Raw genomic sequence first — 19023 nt, 5'->3', positions numbered from 1 at the left:
TCCCTGTTTGATACTGTAACTAATTAAAACTTCAATTCATGAGTAGGTGAAAATTCTGATTCTTTCAAAATAATCGTTCATTTGTTTGCTTTATTTCAATGCAGACCCCAGCAGATGACTAAGGAAGTTTGGGATTATGTGTTCTTCAAGGATGCTCCATTTCCTAAGACTCAAATTCCAAAGGAAAAACTGGATCAGCTGAAGCAGGAGTTTGAGTTCTGGTATCCAGTGGACCTTCGAGCCTCTGGCAAAGATCTGATTCCAAATCATCTTTCGTATTACATTTACAACCATGTGGCCATGTGGCCGGAACAAAGGTGAACACTCAAGTCTGGGTGGGATGTGTTTTTTGATGGTCAGTAAGGTACCTTAAGACTTCAAGTATCTTAAGGAATGGCTATGGAGGGTTTTGCTGGATTTGTCACAGTATGCCTTAAGTGGAATGTGCACTTCTTTCTGGACTGACAGCCCACAGAGTGTTTTTTATTTCAGGTTCTCAAGGGATAGTGATCTGTTTGTTGCAGGAATGCAGCAATTTTAAGACAAGTTCATAATGCAGTGTATAAAGATAAAAGGCTGCTCATGCCCTCTCACCCACCTTTGTGCTTACTCTACTCTGCTGTAGCCCTGGCTGTCCTGGAACTCACTCTGTAGACCAGGCTGGCCTGAACTCACAGAGGTCCTCCTGCCTCTGCCTCCCAAATGCTGGGATCAAAGGTGTATGCCACCATCACCTGCCTGTTTTCTGGTTTCTTTTGGAACAAATGTTTATGCGTATTCTGGGAATTAGCTATATTTGTATTCATGCAAAGGTAACCACAGTATATAGCATATTTTCAAGATCTTCCTGTGTTCATACCTGAGCCTTGCCTATGGTTTCAAAACAGTTGCTCTGTTTTTGTCTTCATAACTCACAGAGCTAGTCCTTTGGTTCTTTTTTTTAGTTTTTTGAGACAAGGTTTCTCTGTGTAGTTTTGGTGCGTGTCCTCCATCTCACTCTGTAGCCCAGGCTGGCCTGGAACTCATGGAGATCTGCCTGGCTCTCCCTCCTGAGTTAAAGGTGGGATTAAAGGCGTGCGCCACCACTGCCCAGCCTAGTCCTTTGGTTCTTTTCAGTTACTTCCTGTTGGCAACAGGAGCACAGCACAGGGAGCACTTCCGTGAGATGAGCCAAGCCCTGGTTTTGAGCCCTAGAACGTCAAAGCAGAAGCCACCCACAGTTGCAGTGCCTTGGCCTTGTCTCAACAGTCTGCTCATTGTTAACATTCACCTCAGGGTATCATGGGGAACTGTAATCCTGTTTTACTTTTTGTTCTCTGTCTTGCACCGTGTGCCTGTGAAGTGACAAGTGGCCCGTGGCTGTGCGAGCAAATGGACACCTGCTGCTCAACTCAGAGAAGGTGAGGCTCTGGGCAAGGCTTTCAGCTGAGGACAGAAGTAAACAGCAATATGAATTAGAGTAAACGCTTTAGGACTAATAGCATAAACTCCGATTTCATCTTCTGAGTAAGCAGGACAGGTTTGTTATGGTATTGGCACTCACTGGAGGAGAGCATTGAAGAAAGGAGGGGGGACAGGAAGCATAGATAGAGATCTTAGCATTGTGACCCATCTGCTGCCTCTCACCTCGTGCAGAGAATGCCTGTTGCTCCTTGTTTGCTGCTGTGACTTACTGCTCTTGAGGAACAAGAACATTGGGAGCTCTAGGGGTTTTCATGTATCATGTAATGCTGTTCCCGCATACACTGCTCTCCCAACACCCTTAGGAATATTGTCCCTTCTGCTGGCTCTGTAGGATTTATCTCACTAAGTCAGCTATGCAGACTCCCTACTTGTCCCTCTAATGCCTGCTCAACAGAAACCACACACACACAAACCTTCAAAAGTGACTGCATTTACTTCCAAATTAATAAGTTAGGTTCATTGGCTAACCAATCAGTGTTGGTGTAATCAATAGAACAGTAATGGCAGGCAGGGCTGCTGTTCTGAGTGTTACAGCAGGAACTGGAGGACTGCTCAGACCTCGAAGCTCCTAGTACCCCTGTCACTACAGCTCCAAGGAGCTCATGCTGTCTTCTGGACTCTGGGCATGTGCATGCTCACACACATCCATATCCTCACATAGACATAAATAAATACAAATGAAAACCAGTCTTTAGAAGTGTTACAATGGAAATAGACACAGATTTGAACAAACAGCAGATGGTATAAATTACAGTATACGGTGTAAGAGCCAGTACCCAGAAGCGAAAGGTGAATGTTAGAAGTTCTTCTCCTTGGGTGGGTGTAGTGGTGCCCACCTTTCATCTTAGCACTCTCTATGAGCTCTGCCTGCAAGGGCTACATGGTTAGACCCTATTGGAATACAGCATTTTCTTGGTCTGCTGTGAATGCTGCTCTCTAAGTGCTGCTGAAGGTCACGAAAGCCTCACTCTACCCTCGTGAGGGAACCTATTCTGTTTCTAATGACTCCAGGTCAGCAAGGCTCTCCCTTGTATAAGCAGCCAGTGTCCCCTAGTATAGTCGAGTCAGTTCTGTGACCCAGCCTTAAGGAGGTCACAGGGAGGCCCTGTCCTAAGTGTTGATGACTGGGAACCCACGCAGATCCTTAATGGCCTCAGCTTCAGTGCTTGCCTCTCGGTCATGTCACCTCCTTGTCCTTCTCATTCAGATGCTTTGGTTCTTTGACTCCTCACCACCAGTCTGATTAACTGGATTTGGATTGTCTTATTTGTGTATATTCTTTTTTTCAAGGCAGGGTTTCTCTGTGTAGACCCAGTTGTCTGGGAACTCACTCTGTAGACCAGGCTGACCTCAAACTCATAGAGATCCATCTGTCCTTGCCTCCTGAGAGCTGTGATTAAAGGCATGCGCCACCACCACCCTGCTCATTTATATATATCCTTATTAATGCCTGATCACTGCTTTCTTTTTCAGATGTCAAAATCTACGGGCAATTTCCTCACTTTGAGCCAAGCTGTTGACAAATTTTCAGCTGATGGTGAGTACATGTTTTTTATCCTTGCTGTTACTCAGATAGGGCTGCAGAAGATAGGTTCTTTTGCTATTAACAGAAATTTAAATACTCATATTTTCTTTGTGGATAAGCAGCACAGTATATAAGTTAAAACAGGAGTATTGATGATATAATCTATTAAAAAAACTCAATGTTTATAAAGATGTTTATTTTTTGTGCATCTATGTATGATGCATGTGTGAGTGAGCATGCTCATACTGTGGTGCATATGTGTAGATCAGATGACAGCTTTGTTTTCTCACAGCATTGTCTTCAACGAACAGATGACAGCTTTTCAGAGCTGATTTTTCTCTCTACCTTGCTTTGAGGCAGGGTCTCTTGTTTCTCTGTGTGCTTCAGACTAGCTGGCCAACAAACTCGGGGTGATTCTCCTGTCTCCCCCTCTCGTCTCACTGTAGTGATTCTGGGATTACAGATGTGTGCCACCACATTTGCCTTTTTTATGTGTGTTCTGGGGATTTTGGGGTCATCAGGCATGACAAGCATTTACCCTATGGAACCGTCTTGACAGCTCTACAGTTTTTTTGTAATGTTTTTATTTTTTAAAATGAAAATACAGTTACATCATTTTCCCTTTCCACGCCTCCCTCTGACCCTTCCCATGTGCACCCTCACCCCTCCTCTGTCTCACACTCATGACCTTTCTTTCCTTTAGTTGTTGTTACATACATATTTCTTTTGTTTTTCAAGTCAGGGTTTCTCTGTGTAACAGCCCTGGCTGTCCTGGATCTCACTCTGTAGACCAAACTGTCCTTGAACTCACAGAGATCCACCTGCCTCTGACTCCCAAGTGCTAGTATTAAAGGTGTGCACTACTACTGCCTGGCCATATTTCTTAATATATAGATATACCCTGCTTAGTCTGTGTGATGTTACTTTATGTATTTGATTTCAGGGTTGGCTACTTGGCATTAGATGACCAATGGGGGTGGTGTGTGTGTGGGGTCTTCCCTGGCCTAGAATATTTGTTTGTTTGGGACAAGGTCCCTCAATGTATCCTGCTGTGTGACAAAACGTTTTCTGGGGAGATTCAGCACACACACATCTGCTCACTCTAGATAGGGATTCCATAACAAACCAAGATGTGGATACCTTCCATATTCCAAAATATGGAAACTAGATTTTGGTGACCCAATGAGTTTATTGGTATTACTTACAGGAGCAGAAATGACTCAAAGACAGCTCTATCACCAAAGCCCACCCCAGCATATGTGGCAGCTTACAAAGCTGGGAACCTGGAGCACAGTACACAGCCTGCACAACTCAGCAGGTTGGAGAATGTTCTTCCCAAGTGCCTCAGTTGGCCTAAACCTCATCTAGGCAGCTGATCTGGTCTCAGAGTCATCTTTGCAACTTTTCTCCTATGAGTATCTTCTTTGCAGCTTGGCTTCAGTTTGTCTGATTGGACTCTCAGCTTTTATTGTTTTCTCTGGCAGGAGGGGCCTAGTGGAATCTGGTTAGTTTCAGGGACTTCCTGAAGGTATTTTGAGTTGTTCCCTTTCCTGTGTAAAGAGCTTCTCTAGGATAGAATGTTTCAACTCACAAGAAACTGTTAAACAACACTCCACAGCCTCCTTCAGTTCTTGCATCCTTTCTGCCCCCTTTTGCAATGATCCCTGAGCCTTGAAGGAGGTGACTACCGATGTCCACCTATGGTTAAGAAATAGGCTACATGTCACAGTAGCAGTCACTTGTTCTCAAAAGCTTCACCAGTGGTTATGAGTTAAGGCTGATAACGGTGATCTGTGGGTGTTTAGAAGGCAGTTTGACAGGCATACGACCCCCATCAAATAAAACTATAGAAGTTGCTTCCCCATTGGGGCTTCTGATCTTCCAAGCCACAGGTTTTGTCCTGGCTTACAGTACCAGATGTGAATTTCCTTTTTTAGAGCAGATCTTAAATCCAATTGGAAGGCTGTTGGCCTTATCCATGATAGCTGAGCAACTATTGCACAAACAGGTACATCTTGCTGGCATATTGATATTTTAGCATACGTGGGTCCATAGCCAAACAAGAATGTTGGTGACAGTTCTTCACCAGCAGCCTACATAGCGCCCTCATAGGCTATCATAGCCAGTCAGCAGGGTGGGAGTTTCTAGTTCAGTCCTGGCTAATTTCTCCATGTCCCACAGTCAAAGGATGTACATGTAGTGCCTTTGGCAATAACATCTTACAGTCTAGTCCTGGCATACAACCAACAGAAATAGCAATAGCTTTTATGATTTGTGGGGCCTGAGGGGCTTTCCTGGCCAACAACTCACAGGAAAGTATCCCCCTCTTAGTACTGAAATTTTCATTCAGTAACCTTATGGCCCCTGGAAGTGTCCTTTTTCACCCATGTAGGATCCTTTTGGAATTTTTTGTTTTGTTTTATTTCAATTAACCCAGCCCCAGTAGGCTTGCAGAGTAGTGAGAAGTACCATTATGCCTGGTTGTCTTTCTAATGGCTTTCCAAATCTGCAAAACCCTAGAGGTTAGCATTGTGTCATCTATATAACAAAACCTTGGGCGGGACAAGGCAACATCCCGAGCCACCATTCCATAACAAATAGTGGGGCTAAAAGATAACCCTGGTGAAGTACTCTGAAAGTCTGTTGTCACCTGTTCTCAGCAAGTGTCAGGTGACCCCATAGGCTCACAGCTAAGAAGATACTAAAGTCAAACATAAGCAAGGTCTTAATACAGCACAGAAAGGCTCCATCCATTTGTATCAGTTGCTTCTTCCACACATCAAGGTTGGGTAGAAAGCTTAGATAGGAGAGACTAATTAGCTCCTTCTGAGCCATTATGTTTCCATAGCCTGGAGCTCATCCATGGAGTCTTCCTACAGTTCTCCAAACCTGATAAACTTAGTGGGCCTGACGTAATCTGCTCAGACGCAGGGCCAACAAGTGTGACCCTGCTTTTCCCTGTGTACCTGCTACCTCCCTTGGTGTGAGTGGCCCTGGGTGGGCACAGTGGCTTGTAGCCTCCCCGTTTCCACACTTGGCTCTTAGAGGAGTTTCATGACTAGGCAGACCATCTCTACTCCTAGCATAAGCTTTTGCTGGAGGGAAATGAGCCTTCCCTCGTCTGGGAGAATAATTCTCCACCCTGGGACAGGCTTGATCTTCTCTGGTGGTGTTCCATTGTGGATGTCTTCTGTGGACTGCCCTCAGGCTTTAAAGCCTCCGAGAAGCTCGTTAGCACACAATTTGGCTTCCTGTCAGCTTTCTTCTTAGGAACTTCAGCTCAACACACATCTTGCCACATTTGTTTCTGAGTAACCCAGACAGACCCCTTCCTTCTGTTTTGCATTTTCCTTATTTCCTCTAGCTTGTTCTTTTCCTCTACGGACACTTTTCACATGCTGGTCTAAGTCGGGGAGCCACCAGAGCCTTTCCTACTTTATGAAGATCTTGTTCCACCAAAGAACTGAGCAAAACCGCTAAAGCTCCACACCATCCTTGAGGTCCTTGCTGGGTCAGCCTTTTCTCTAATTTCTCCATGAACACAGTTCTCTCTGGTCCAGCGAACTGGGGTTCAAACACAGCTTCTTGTATTCCTAGTTCCTCAATAGTGTCTGCCCTTCCTCTGTGGTCCTCCAACTCCCGATATTTATGGGGACTTCAGACAGTTATAACCAAGTTTTCCTAATGGCTTTGATAAGCCAATCCATCGGGGACTGATTTCCCTTACACTGTCACAGGTTATGCAGCATTTTCCTTTCAAAGGGATGAGAAGAGCTGGGTGGTGGCGGCGGCGGCTGCTGTGCATGCCTTTGATCCCAGTGCTTGGAAGGCAGAGACAGGTGGATCTCTGTGAGTTCGAGGCCAGCCTGGTCTACAGAGTGAGATCTAGGACAGGCTCCAAAGCTACACACAGAGAGACCCTGTCTCGAAAAATCAAAAAAAAAAAAAAAAAAAAAAAAAAAAAAAAAAAAAAAAAAAAAAAGGATGAAAAGTTACATCACTCAGTTATTCTGTCTTCATAGCACTTAGACTGATCTCATCCACTGTCCCACAACCCCCCAAGCCAGCCTGAGACAGGCTCTTTCATTGCTTGTTTTAAAAATCTTTCCGAATTCCACAGTCCTGATCACACTAATTTTTTTTGCATTGGACCATTGTTAATGCCCCCACCTGCATACTGGATTATAGATTATTGCTTTTTCTATTAAAGGTTGGAATTGAGGGGTATCTTTTATCTCTTTTACCATGTTCTCCCCTTCCTCCTCACTCTCTCAGTCTTCCCATGGATTCCAAGTTCTTGGATCCAAGGAAGGGCTTTTGAGCATAGATCTAACTTGTACTCACTTTTTCTTCTGGCACCTAAGCCTTAAGAATCGGCAAGCCTGGGCGCTGGAGAGGTGGCTCAGAGGTTAAGAGCACTGGCTGCTCTTCCAGAGGTCCTGAGTTCGATTCCCAGTGACCACATGGTGGCTCACAACCATCTGTAACGAGATCTGGTGCCCTCTACTGGCGAACAGGCATACATGTAGCCAGAACACTGTACACATAATAAACAAATATTAAAAAAAAAAAAAAAAAAAAAAAAAAAAAGGAAAAAAAAAAAAGAATCGGCAAGCCCAACTGGAGAGATGGCTCAGAGGTTAAGAGCACTGGCTGTTCTTCCAGAGGTCCTGAGTTCAATCCCAGCAACCACATGGTGGCTCACAACCATCTGTAATGAGATCTGGTGCCCTCTTCTGGCCTGCAGGCATACACACAGGCAGAAACCTTGTATACAAAATAAATAAAATCTTTAAAAAGAATCGGCAAGCCAGCACCTCCATCTCATCTTCTCATTTACCTAATTTACTTGCCAAATCAGAGGCTAACACAGAGGTGCTAGCCACATCTCCCTTTCCTGTTGTAATTGTTCCTTTATACAAACAACTTCCTGTTTGGCTGCCATCTTGGACTCAGATGCATCTCTAACTACACACAGCAGAGGCCAGGCAAACTCAGCTGCTCTTTGACAATCTCGACTCCTGTGCACTGATCTCAAGGACTGTAAAATTTCCTCCAAACCTTTAACTGTTTTCAGGGCATCTTCATATTCATGTGATAGACCCCACTCATCAAGCAGGCATGCCACCCCATACCACATAAATGAAGACTGCTGACCTGGGATTCCTTTCACAGACACTCCTAATCCTAAGGCTCAGCCTTAATCGCTTGTCTCACTATGTATAACAAGAACCATGCCTCAGTACCATTATCATCTCAACATGCCTGGGGAAGAAACACCTTGTCCTAAGTGTGTGAAAACTGATACAAATGTATAAAAGAAGACAAATGTGATACAAAGGATACAAAAAGTATTGTAAATAGTTGAGAGTCTTACTTTTGCTGTTGATCCAGGACAGTCATATATAACATTTATTATTTCTTAATTTATATGTAAGGATTGCAGTGTACCCAACTGGATGCATAATTTTTTCCTAGAATGTGAGTGTGTGCTTTGTTTTGTCCTTTTTGAGACAAAATCTCATATAGCTTGGGCTGGCTTCAAACTTTCTATTTGGCCAAGGATGACCTTGAACTTCTGCTTCTACCTCCCAAGTGCTGGGATTACAGGTGTTTGCCACCATGCCTGGCCTTTAGTAATCATATGTAATCATATATATATAATTTGGTTTTTCAAGACAGGGTTTCTCTGTGTAGCCCTGGATGTCCTGGAACTCTCTCTGTAGACCAGACTGACCTCAAACTCAGAGATTCTCCTGCCTCTGCCTCCTGATTGCTGGGACTAAAGATGTGAGCCACCACCCCCAGTCAGTAACCATGTTTTTAAGTGACCGATTTTGTTTTCTTTCAGGAATGCGCCTGGCTCTGGCTGATGCTGGCGACACTGTTGAAGATGCCAATTTTGTGGAAGCCATGGCAGACGCAGGTATCCTCCGTTTGTACACATGGGTAGAGTGGGTCAAAGAAATGCTCGCCAACTGCGACAGCCTCAGAAGTGGACCTGCCAGCTCGTTCAATGATCGTGTGTTTGCCAGGTAACCCTGGGCCAGCGCTATGCCCTGGGAGTGGCCGGGTGCTCCTGGTTTTCTCCTCTTTTTCTAAAAGAAGTTAAATGATAGCAGTAACTGCTGTTTGTTGAGGCCTCTCTGTGCCAGACACTTCTATCAGACTCTAGCCTCAAAGCTACCTCGTGCGCTAACAGTGTAGCTGGCTCAGCTTTGCAGATGAAGAAGCTGAGGCTTAGCAGTTATTTCGTTACATGCCTTGCTGTAGTAATAGGAAACTTGGGATGTGAATTTGTCTGTATCTCCAAAACCTCTGTATAATCTTTCTCTCACGGTTTCCCATGACAGTAGCATAAAATGGTGATAGGTGAACAGGTTAAGAGAAAAGGAGGAGGACCTTTAAAAAATTCAAGATGCTTGCTGGCCTTGTTGGGAGAGATGAGTGAGACGGCACAGACTTGCTGGGAGGACAAGGCACCTACTACCTGGGAAGTCGGTAGCAGGAGTGAGGAGGACTGGGGAGACGTGGGAATGCTGGCTTCTTGGAAAAATAGACAGTAGTCTTGAAGAGAGGGGAGAAAACACATACAATCTCTGGGAAGGGTATGGTATTTGAAGTACAGTGTATGTAGGTGAGAGCTAAGACATGAAAGAGATCAGGGCCAGCTCAGGCCAAATTAAACCTGGAATGATGAGAGATGTGTTTCCCAATAGCTGGTATCTATTAACATCTGTAAATCCTGGCTGCCGCCTTAGTTAGGTGATTTTCATGCGTGTTAAGGATCATTAACAATGATTTCAATGAGGAAGTATTTGGGGAGACAGGGTCTCACACTGCCTAGGGCTGGCCTGGAGCTTAATATCATCCTGCCTCAACCTTCCAAGTACCTGGATTACAGGCCACCATGCTCAGCTCCACCAAGAAACTTAACAATCAACAACAAAAACCCTGTTAAGTCTGTTACTATAAATAGGAGCCCTGGATAGTGAAGGCCGACATTGCATACAAGTGGGTAGACAAATGAACTGTACGGTTTTAAGGGGGACAAAGCAGTTTTTATATTGGGCAATTTTTTTTAAGACCAAAAAATTTAAAAGCGCGCGTGTGTGTGTGTGTGAGTCAGAACAACCTCAGGCATTGGTCCTTGTGTACAGCAGGCTAGCTTGCCTGGGGGCCTCATTGGATTCCCCTATCTCAGCCTCCCATCTCACATCATCTGGCTTCAGTTGAGCCCTGAGCATCTGAGCTCAGCCCTCAAGCTTGTATGGCAGCCCTTCACTCACTGAGCCATCCTCCTGGCCCTTGTATTGAGCAGTTTGTAATATTTTTGGTGTCATACTCATTTTGCTGGTTATTGATCTATGTATTAGGTATGTATATATTTATATATATATATATATAAAATACATAAGTACAATTCTATGTCATATAAATATATAAAACATAAATATAAGTATACAATAATACTTTAAAATACATAAAATATATAGTTGCCTTTAAACTGAATAGATTTTCTTTCCCTATTCAATAGTGAAATGAATGCAGGAATTATAAAAACAGATCAAAACTATGAAAAAATGATGTTTAAAGAAGCTTTGAAAACAGGTTTTTTTGAGTTTCAGGTATGCTATTATTTTGGTATCTAAAACATGTCAGCATTAATATGGTGTATTTCCTCCTTTTTCTTCTTGCTGTGAAATAATTGCATGTCCAAAGTACAGACTGAAAATCTTTTCAGTGAGTTTCTGAGTTTTCTGATAAATTGTGATTTTAAAGTAGTTTTCTTTGACATTGTGTCTGTGGTATCTTAGTATAGAAAATTCTGCTCTTATTTTACCCAGGAGCATTAAGAAGAGGTCCTTCTGCCTCCACATAGGCATGTACCACTGTGTCCCACTGCACAAAAGCATTTTAAATTGATAAATATGAAGGCAAAAGTATAATTAATTGCCATAAACATGAAAGCAAATGCTTTCTGAGTTTCTCCACAAGGTGTCAGTATTTTTCCAAGTTTGGCATTTCAAGGGCCACATGTAGCTTTACTCAATCAGTTTTGTAAATGTTACATTGGGATTTATGTAACTTGGTTTTCAGATGTGGTTAAATAAGGCCAAGTGCTGAGCGTGGACATCTTGCATTCATAGCCCTTTATGTTAGTGTTGCTCTGGGTGCTGCTCAAAGCCTGATCTTAGAAAACAGTGCAGAGATCTAGCTTTATGCCTCACCGACATAAACGTGCCTTAAAATACCTTAAAAAATAAAAAAGCTGACCATCATGGTCTCATGCTTGTAATCCCAACACTTGGGAGACTAAGGCAGGAGGAATGCTATGAGTTGAAGTTAGCCTGGATCAAAGAGTGTTGTCATAAAAATAGAGGTAGGGCAAGCGTAGGATACATAGCAAAACCCTGTCTCAGAAACCCCAAACCAGGTAGACAAACAGACAAAATTCTGAGACTTGTTTTTGTTCTTTATTTTTCTTGCAGTCAAGAAAATTGAAACAATTTTCTGGTTTGTTTTAAACCCAGGGCCTTGCATGTGCTAGGCATGCACTCTTGCTACTCAGCTACATTCTTTCTTGAGAATCATTAATATGAAGATATAATATTCTCTGGACAAGAGCTTGTTTTTATACTGTAGAGTTTTAAAAATAAAGTGAAATCTTTATAATAACTTATGGAATTTTTAAAAGACTTAATGCATTAAAACCAAGAAACTGAACATTTCATTTTTATTTTAAAGACGGTGAGGAAAATGATAATTTTGAAATTTTGTATAGGCTTCGAAAGATAAATACCGTGAACTGGCCACAGAAGGGATGCACAGAGAGCTTGTGTTCCGGTTTATTGAAGTTCAGACAATTCTTCTTGCTCCCTTCTGTCCACATTTGTGTGAGCACATCTGGACACTGCTGGGAAAGGTACACATATCATTGGGTTTTAAATATTGTGGGTAGTATGGTTTGGCCTTAGTAAATAAGTGTTGTGATAATGCTGTTACTCATGAGAAGTTCAGGAATAATACTAGATTCATCATCATCAGATTGAAAGAGAGATCATATATGTGCATTTGTACATACACATATGTATGTGTTAGAAATGTGATCATGTGCATGTTGTCTACTATTTAATTCCCATCTGTATTTGCATATGTTCAGATGTACATTTGCATGCATGTGTAATATGGTTCTTCCTGTGGTTAAAAAGGTGGAAATATTTTAGAGAGCTATAATTAACAGAATGAAGTGCTTATGAACAAAGATATAAGAGTATATTTACATAAATGTTCTTGTTTTATATAAAACTCCTTGCATATATAGGGCTACATGTCAGGATGCTATGTCACATTCATAGTACGAAGATAAATTCACTTGTCTCTCCTTGGCTTGGAGATCAGTAGATTGGCCTGATTCATGTTCCTTTCCAGCCTCCTTAGCCAGGTGTTTGTGTTTTCCAGTCTATGAGCACATGCGGAAGTGTGCTAGTGAGCTATATGCTGAATAGCTATACTTTTAATATTGGATGTATTAATAGGATAAAAACCGAGAGCATGCATAATTTATATAATAATGATTAAATTTAGGCAAATTAGCATTACATAATTTTCTTTGAAAGTGAGCATATGTGTGTGGGTATTAATATGCTTGTACAAATGGATGCTAATTAAGAATGTAGAGTCAGACTTCACAGCTTGAATTCTAGGGAACATTAGATCAGGGACTGGAGAAGTGTGCTATGTGCAGTCAGGTTTGAACTTGGGGCACACGATTACAGATGGTAGCCATGGTGTGAAACTGTAAGCAAGGCCTGGAAAGCAAGTGTTTAATCTCACTCAGTCGTGTTTTTTTTTTTTTTTTTTTTTTTTTTAAAGCCTGATTCAATTATGAATGCCTCATGGCCTGTGGCAGGTCCTGTGGATGAATCTTTGATCCGTTCCTCACAGTATCTCATGGAAGTAGCACATGACCTTAGATTACGTCTCAAGAATTACATGATGCCTGCTAAAGGGAAGGTAAAGTTATCCTTCAAATGTTTTTTGTTTTTTTAAATTAATTATTTATTTATGTTATGGTATGTGCATTGGTGTTTTTGCCTGCATGTATGTCTGGAGCTCCTGGAATTGGAGTTACAGACAGTTGTAAGCTGGAAATTGAACCCAAATCCTCTGGAAGAACAGCCAGTGCTCCTAACCACTGAGCCATCTCTCTAGCCCAGTTTTTAAAAAGATCATTACTTATGACATGTGGTCAGATAACAAACTAGTGAAAAATAAGTGATTAAAATGGGTAGTCCTATGTGTACTATGGATACAACTCTGAAGCATATATGTTCTAACTGTTGAAGGTCTGAAGCATGTATGTTCTGTTAAAGGTCTGGAGCATATATGTTCTGTTAAAGATCTGGAGCATGTATGTTCTAACTGTTAAAGGTCTGGAGAATGTATGTTTTAACAGTTAAAGGTCTGAAGTGTGTATGTTCTAACTGTTGAAGGTCTGAAGCATGTATGTTCTGTTAGCAGTCTGAAGCATGTATGTTCTAACTGCTAAATGTCTGAAGCATGCATGTTCTAACTGTTAAATGTCTGAGGCATGCTTGTTCTAACTGTTAAATGTTTGAAGCATGTATGTTCCAGCTGTTAAGGGTGGTAGTCTAGGTGCTGAGTGTTCCCATCTTTGGTTTACACAGGACCCATATTTCTCTTTTCTTCTCCTGTGCAGAAGACTGACAAGCAACCACCACAGAGGCCCTCACACTGCACCATCTACGTGGCAAAGAACTACCCTCTCTGGCAGCACGTCACCCTGTCGGTCCTGCGAAGTCACTTTGAGGTGATGTTGTTTCCCTTCAGAACTGTTGTGGTAGGATTGTTCTCACTGTCAATCGGCTGTGCCAAGAAAGCCACCTTGAATCAAGGATGGAATCAGTGATCGGCTGACCCTGCTCTCCACGTCCAATCCTCCCCATCCAAAAACCCCCGAAATCTCCCTCCACCTTCCCTTCTCTCTTCCTGTCCCTCTCTATCTGACTTCCTCAGTCCTCCAACATCTTTATGGCTAATCCTGGTCAGCCAATCCCTTACAGAGGTCTGCCTGCCCCTACCTCCTGAGTATTGAGATTAAAGGTGTGCCACTACTCTTGACCCTAACTTTTCTTTTTTTAATTTTTTTATCTGTATGATTATAGTATGTATATGTATATTATTTTAAGTGTATATTACCTGCATATGTGTATGTCTGTGTACCATTACATGACTGTCCATTGGTGATATGTGATAACTTTTTTTGTTTGTTTGTTTTGTTTTGAGTAGATAGAAATGACACTATTTTTAGCATCAGAAACTAGGGAATCCTCTCCCTACCGCAGCCCCCCCCCCAGGAGACTATTCAAAAGCAATCATATTTCAGGGCTAGAGAGATGGCTCTTGCTGAGGACCTGAGTTTGGTTCTCAGCACCTACATCAGGCAGATCACAACTGCCTGCAACTCTAGCTCCATGGGGATTTGATACCTCTCACCTCTGTGGGCACCTGCTTTCATGTACACAGACCCACACATAGACTCACACACAGATGCATACATTCTCACTCACACAGTCATGGGGGAAAAATCTTCCCAAAGTAGTCATATATAAGTTTTATATAAGCAATGTATTGCTTTCCTTTTTAACATGACCAATGAAATGATAAGATCTTTGAACTTGAGGACAAGATCTTTATAAGACTGCGTCAGTCTTTTACCAGGAGGGGCTGCCTTTATTAAGAAAGGCAAATATTCGGTGCACCGCACTTGTGTTCCTTATTTGGACTGACAAGCAGGCCTCTTCTATTCAGAAAGGGATCTTTCTGCATCAGCCCCTGAACTTGCACTACATGATGCTAGGCTGAGCATCCTCTCCAGCAGCCACCCTCTATATCTGGCACAGTTCCTGCAGGCATACCTGTGGTCTCGCATCATCTTTAAATATTTCTCTTTACACTCCTCTCCTGCTTCCATTTTTAGGCCAACGGTGGAAAATTGCCTGATAACAAAGTCATTGCTTGTGAACTAGGCAATTTGCCAGAATTGAAGAAATATATGAAGAAAGTTATGCCATTTGTTGCCATGATTAAGGTGAGTGAGTATGGACCTTGGACAGCTATGACCACTTAAGAAATGGTTAGCTAGGACAGAGGAAGGGAAGAGAAAAGCCTTCCCAAATTCCCTGCGTGACATGCTAAAATAGCACTTTTCAGTCAGTGGTTGTGAGACATGAACAGTCAGATTTTGAATTTACTTGCACAATTGCTGAATATATGAAAATATGTATTCCAGAAGAAAATTAGGCTTAGAGTTGCTGCACTGACTTATTCCCATGCTCTGCCTTTCTTCCTCTCCAATTTTGAGGAAGAAAGTACGTTCTTTGGCTCATGTTAGGGTGTTGTTAGTGGATCCTTTGACTGGAATGACATTTCCACATTTCTGTGGGTAACTGAGCAGCATGCACTACAGTGACTATGGCTAGATTCGTGGATAGAACAGTGGCTGTTGATGTATTGGGCTAGTAAGTTCTTTGTTATGAAAGACTTGAGTTCTTCAGGATCTCAGTATCAGATTTTCCCTTTCTTTTTTCTTTTTCTTTTTTTTTTCAAGACAGGGTTTCTCTGTGTATTTTGGAGCCTGTCCTGGATCTCACTCTCTAGACCAGGCTGGCCTTGAACTCACAGAGATCCGCCTGGCTCTGCCTCCCAGGTGCTGGGATTAAAGGCATGTGTCACCACTGCCTGGCTGCTTATTTTTCATTTAATTAATTTTTTGTTACAGGGTCTCACTTTGTAGTCCTGGCTAGCCTGGAACTCTATGTAGATAAGACTGGCCTCAAGCTCACAGAGATCTCCTGCCTGTTTTTTTTGTTGTTGTTGTTTGTTTGTTTGTTTTTGTTTTTAAGGATTTCTCTGTGTAGTCCTTGCTGTCCTAGAACTTGCTCTGTAGACCAGGCTGGCTTCAAATTAAATGTTCCTCCTGCCTCTGCCACCTGTATGCTGGGATTAAAGGTGTGTGTCACCATGCCCAGCAGTAATATATTCTTAAATAGTATTGTTGATGTGCCAAGCAAAAAAATCAGTGGTTTTGCAAATGTTGAAAATGATCGATGGATCTGAGAATAAGAGAATAGCTTTCTTGGGCTGGGTATGTGGCTCATGTGGTCGAGAGCATGCTTACTGTGTCCAAAGCTCAGGGTTTGATCCCAGCACCACACTAAACCAGGTGTGGTGGTACACACTTATAATTCCAGTACTTGGGAGGTGGAGGCAGGGGGATAAGAATTTCAGGCACTCCTCAGCTACATATTAAGTTGAAAACCAATCTGGACTATATGGAAATGAGGCAGTTCTAAAGAAACTGCCTTTCTTGTACTTTATGGGAAAGGAAACAGAACATAGGTGATATCTTAGTCCATTTTCTGCTGCTATAACAGAGTACTACAGACTGGATAATTTTTTCTTTCTTTTTGTGGTATTATTGGCAATTAAATGTAGTGCTTTGCACATGTTAGGCAAGCATCCTACCATGTGACATCCCTAGCCAAGGCTGGACGATAGTTTGTATAAACACGGGAGTTTCTTTGCCTTGTGGCTCTGAAGGTTGGGAGGCTAAGAGCAGCACTGGCCCCTGCCCGATTGATTGCCTTTGTGCTGTGTCACCACGGGGGAAGGATGGGTGAGGAGCACCCGCAGTGCACTGGGATCAGTAGCTGATGCTCCCTATAGAAAGGTGCCAGTCAACTGCAGATGGCAGCCTGTGCAGAGTGGGAACAATGTGGGGCCACTTTCCCAGGAGTGTGACGCATTGTTACACAGCTGTAGGTGCACCTAAGGAGAAGGACCACTAAGATTATGTTTGGAGTAGCAGATGTTTAATGTTGAAGAAAACTAAGAATGAGAAATTGTTTTTTTAATATCACAAGATTATATGAATACTTATATAGCATGACAGTGTCAGTTTTTCTTTAAGCTTTGCAGGAATATCTTTGGGACTTTTACTATTATCTTGGAAAATTTAAAAAAATTAACTGAAGAGATTTTTTTTTCATAATTTTTTTTCATGAATCCATTTGTACAGTAAATCATCTAAACACACAGTTTTAAAACCACATTTATTTTTCAATGCCTGAAATCCCAAGCCTTCCAGTGTTTTCCCTTCTTCCTTAAATCTTATTTTAAATGGCAATTATTCTGAGCAAGTACTTGCATTAACAAGCAAGATAAGGGAAACCCATGAGTCAAAGGCCTTTCCTTTACCTGCTGAAATGTAAAGGTTTTATTAGTTGAGAGAATGATTGATTACTTAGGAAAAACAGAGCCTTTTAAACATGTTTTTAATATGATTTTGTTTTTCAAAACCGTTTGGCTGTTAGGAAAATATGGAGAAGAAAGGGCCTCGAGTCTTGGATTTACAGTTGGAATTTGATGAGCTGGCAGTACTTATGGAGAACATAGTCTACCTAACCAATTCTCTCGAGGTAAGAGGGCCGGGGATTGCATAGCTAATTACTGTGGTTTCCTATAAACCAGTCCAGCTCTGCAGCCTGTTAGGATACTTTCCATAAACTTCATCTTCAGTCTTTAGAACTTTTACTAAATAATTAATAAATGTTTTTCAGATGAAAGCAAATGAGTGGATATAAAAATTGCAGAAAGAAAATGATCTGTCACTTCATTCATTTATCAGTTATCTTATATGTAAAACATGGGCTATATATGGCTAGGGATTCTCCCTAGATTGTCTTTAAAGCAATCAGGAGAATCTGAAGCACATTTCTCTCTCTCTCTCTCTCTCTCTCTCTCTCTCTCTCTCTCTCTCTCTCTCTCTCTCACACACACACACACACACACACACACACACACAAAGAAAACCCATAGCCCCAAACCAGAGCGACACTTTTTTGTATTTAGATGCCTTTTAGAATGTGGCATAATAGGAAGGCTTTAATTGTCCCAATTTCAGACCTCAGAGTTACAGAATTGACTTAATTATAATCTGTGGTCCTGGTCCATTTTCAGTATAACTTACACAGAATCTAAAAATGCTTTCCCTTAGCTGAGGCAAAAGGAAAACTAATTTGCTGCAGAATACTGTTAGAAGACTCAGAATGTGGCTCTAATGATAATGAAGACACTGAAAACCATGTGGGTTTAGAGTGACTGCGAACTGTTTCCTGAGCACAGCTGAAGGAGAGTTCTCCACGAGAACTCATTGTCACTGTGCATTTGTCCCTGGTGTTTGAGCCCAGAGCCTGTGCCTGCTAGGCCTGTTGATCACGAAGTCAAAGATTAGCAGACATCTGTTTTATGTGTATCTCTAAGTGCTCATGTATACATTTTCAACAGTCAGGAACTCCTTTTAGTCTTTTCACGTGGACAGTAGGCACACACCTCAGAGTCAGATTCAGGAATCTGCAGTGTGTTTCGTTACTGAACTATTCTGCTTATGTACTTCTCAAATGATAAACTTTGGAGCTTCTGTTGTTTAGGTGGAAGGTTTTCATGCTGCTTTTCCTCTTTCTTATGTGTGGGTAGAGGTCAGATTCCGATATAGAAAGTGACCCACACAACTGTAAAGAACAATGCCATGAAACAGCTAAGATGAATGAATGTTGATAACATTGTACGTTTCACTTCATGTTTGTAAGGAAAACAATAAATTGTACAGATCATTTCATATTAAGTGGAGAAACCAGTTTGCTCTTAATGAGATGAGGTAGTGATTGATTTCAGCCATATTAAGTGCTGCTAATGACTTCTGTTTCCCTATCCGTTTAGCTAGAACATATAGAAGTCAAGTTTGCCTCTGAAGCTGAAGATAAAGTCAGGGAAGAATGTTGTCCTGGGAAGCCGCTTAATGTTTTCAGAACAGAAGTAAGTTGAAGATGTCATGTTGAATCATTGCTCTAGGCCTAGCTAGACAAGAGCAACATCGTCATTCATAGGTGGAAGGAATTGAACAGGAAGGGTTAAAATGGGGCTGCACTTAGGTGTTCTGTTGCTCTGGC

At 42.0% G+C, this 19023-nt stretch overlaps 1 protein-coding gene across 1 annotated transcript in view; it reads left to right on the top strand.

Annotated features, from left to right (window-relative positions):
• Lars1 (leucyl-tRNA synthetase 1) overlaps window positions 1–19023 on the top strand; it is a 59163-nt gene that overhangs the window by 30912 nt on the left and 9228 nt on the right. Inside the window, exons 20-30 of the mRNA XM_076555117.1 lie at window positions 105–317; window positions 1343–1400; window positions 2938–3001; window positions 8841–9024; window positions 10527–10617; window positions 11775–11915; window positions 12866–13006; window positions 13713–13823; window positions 14994–15104; window positions 17389–17493; window positions 18794–18889. Coding sequence (XP_076411232.1) covers window positions 105–317; window positions 1343–1400; window positions 2938–3001; window positions 8841–9024; window positions 10527–10617; window positions 11775–11915; window positions 12866–13006; window positions 13713–13823; window positions 14994–15104; window positions 17389–17493; window positions 18794–18889 — 1315 coding nt within the window. The remainder of the gene's footprint in view (window positions 1–104; window positions 318–1342; window positions 1401–2937; window positions 3002–8840; window positions 9025–10526; window positions 10618–11774; window positions 11916–12865; window positions 13007–13712; window positions 13824–14993; window positions 15105–17388; window positions 17494–18793; window positions 18890–19023) is intronic.

Source organism: Peromyscus maniculatus, chromosome 19, assembly GCF_049852395.1.
Source record: "Peromyscus maniculatus bairdii isolate BWxNUB_F1_BW_parent chromosome 19, HU_Pman_BW_mat_3.1, whole genome shotgun sequence".
NCBI classification, from domain to species: domain Eukaryota; kingdom Metazoa; phylum Chordata; class Mammalia; order Rodentia; family Cricetidae; genus Peromyscus; species Peromyscus maniculatus.
Note: the sequence above shows the minus strand (reverse complement) of the source record. Positions and strands in the feature narration are given on the sequence as shown.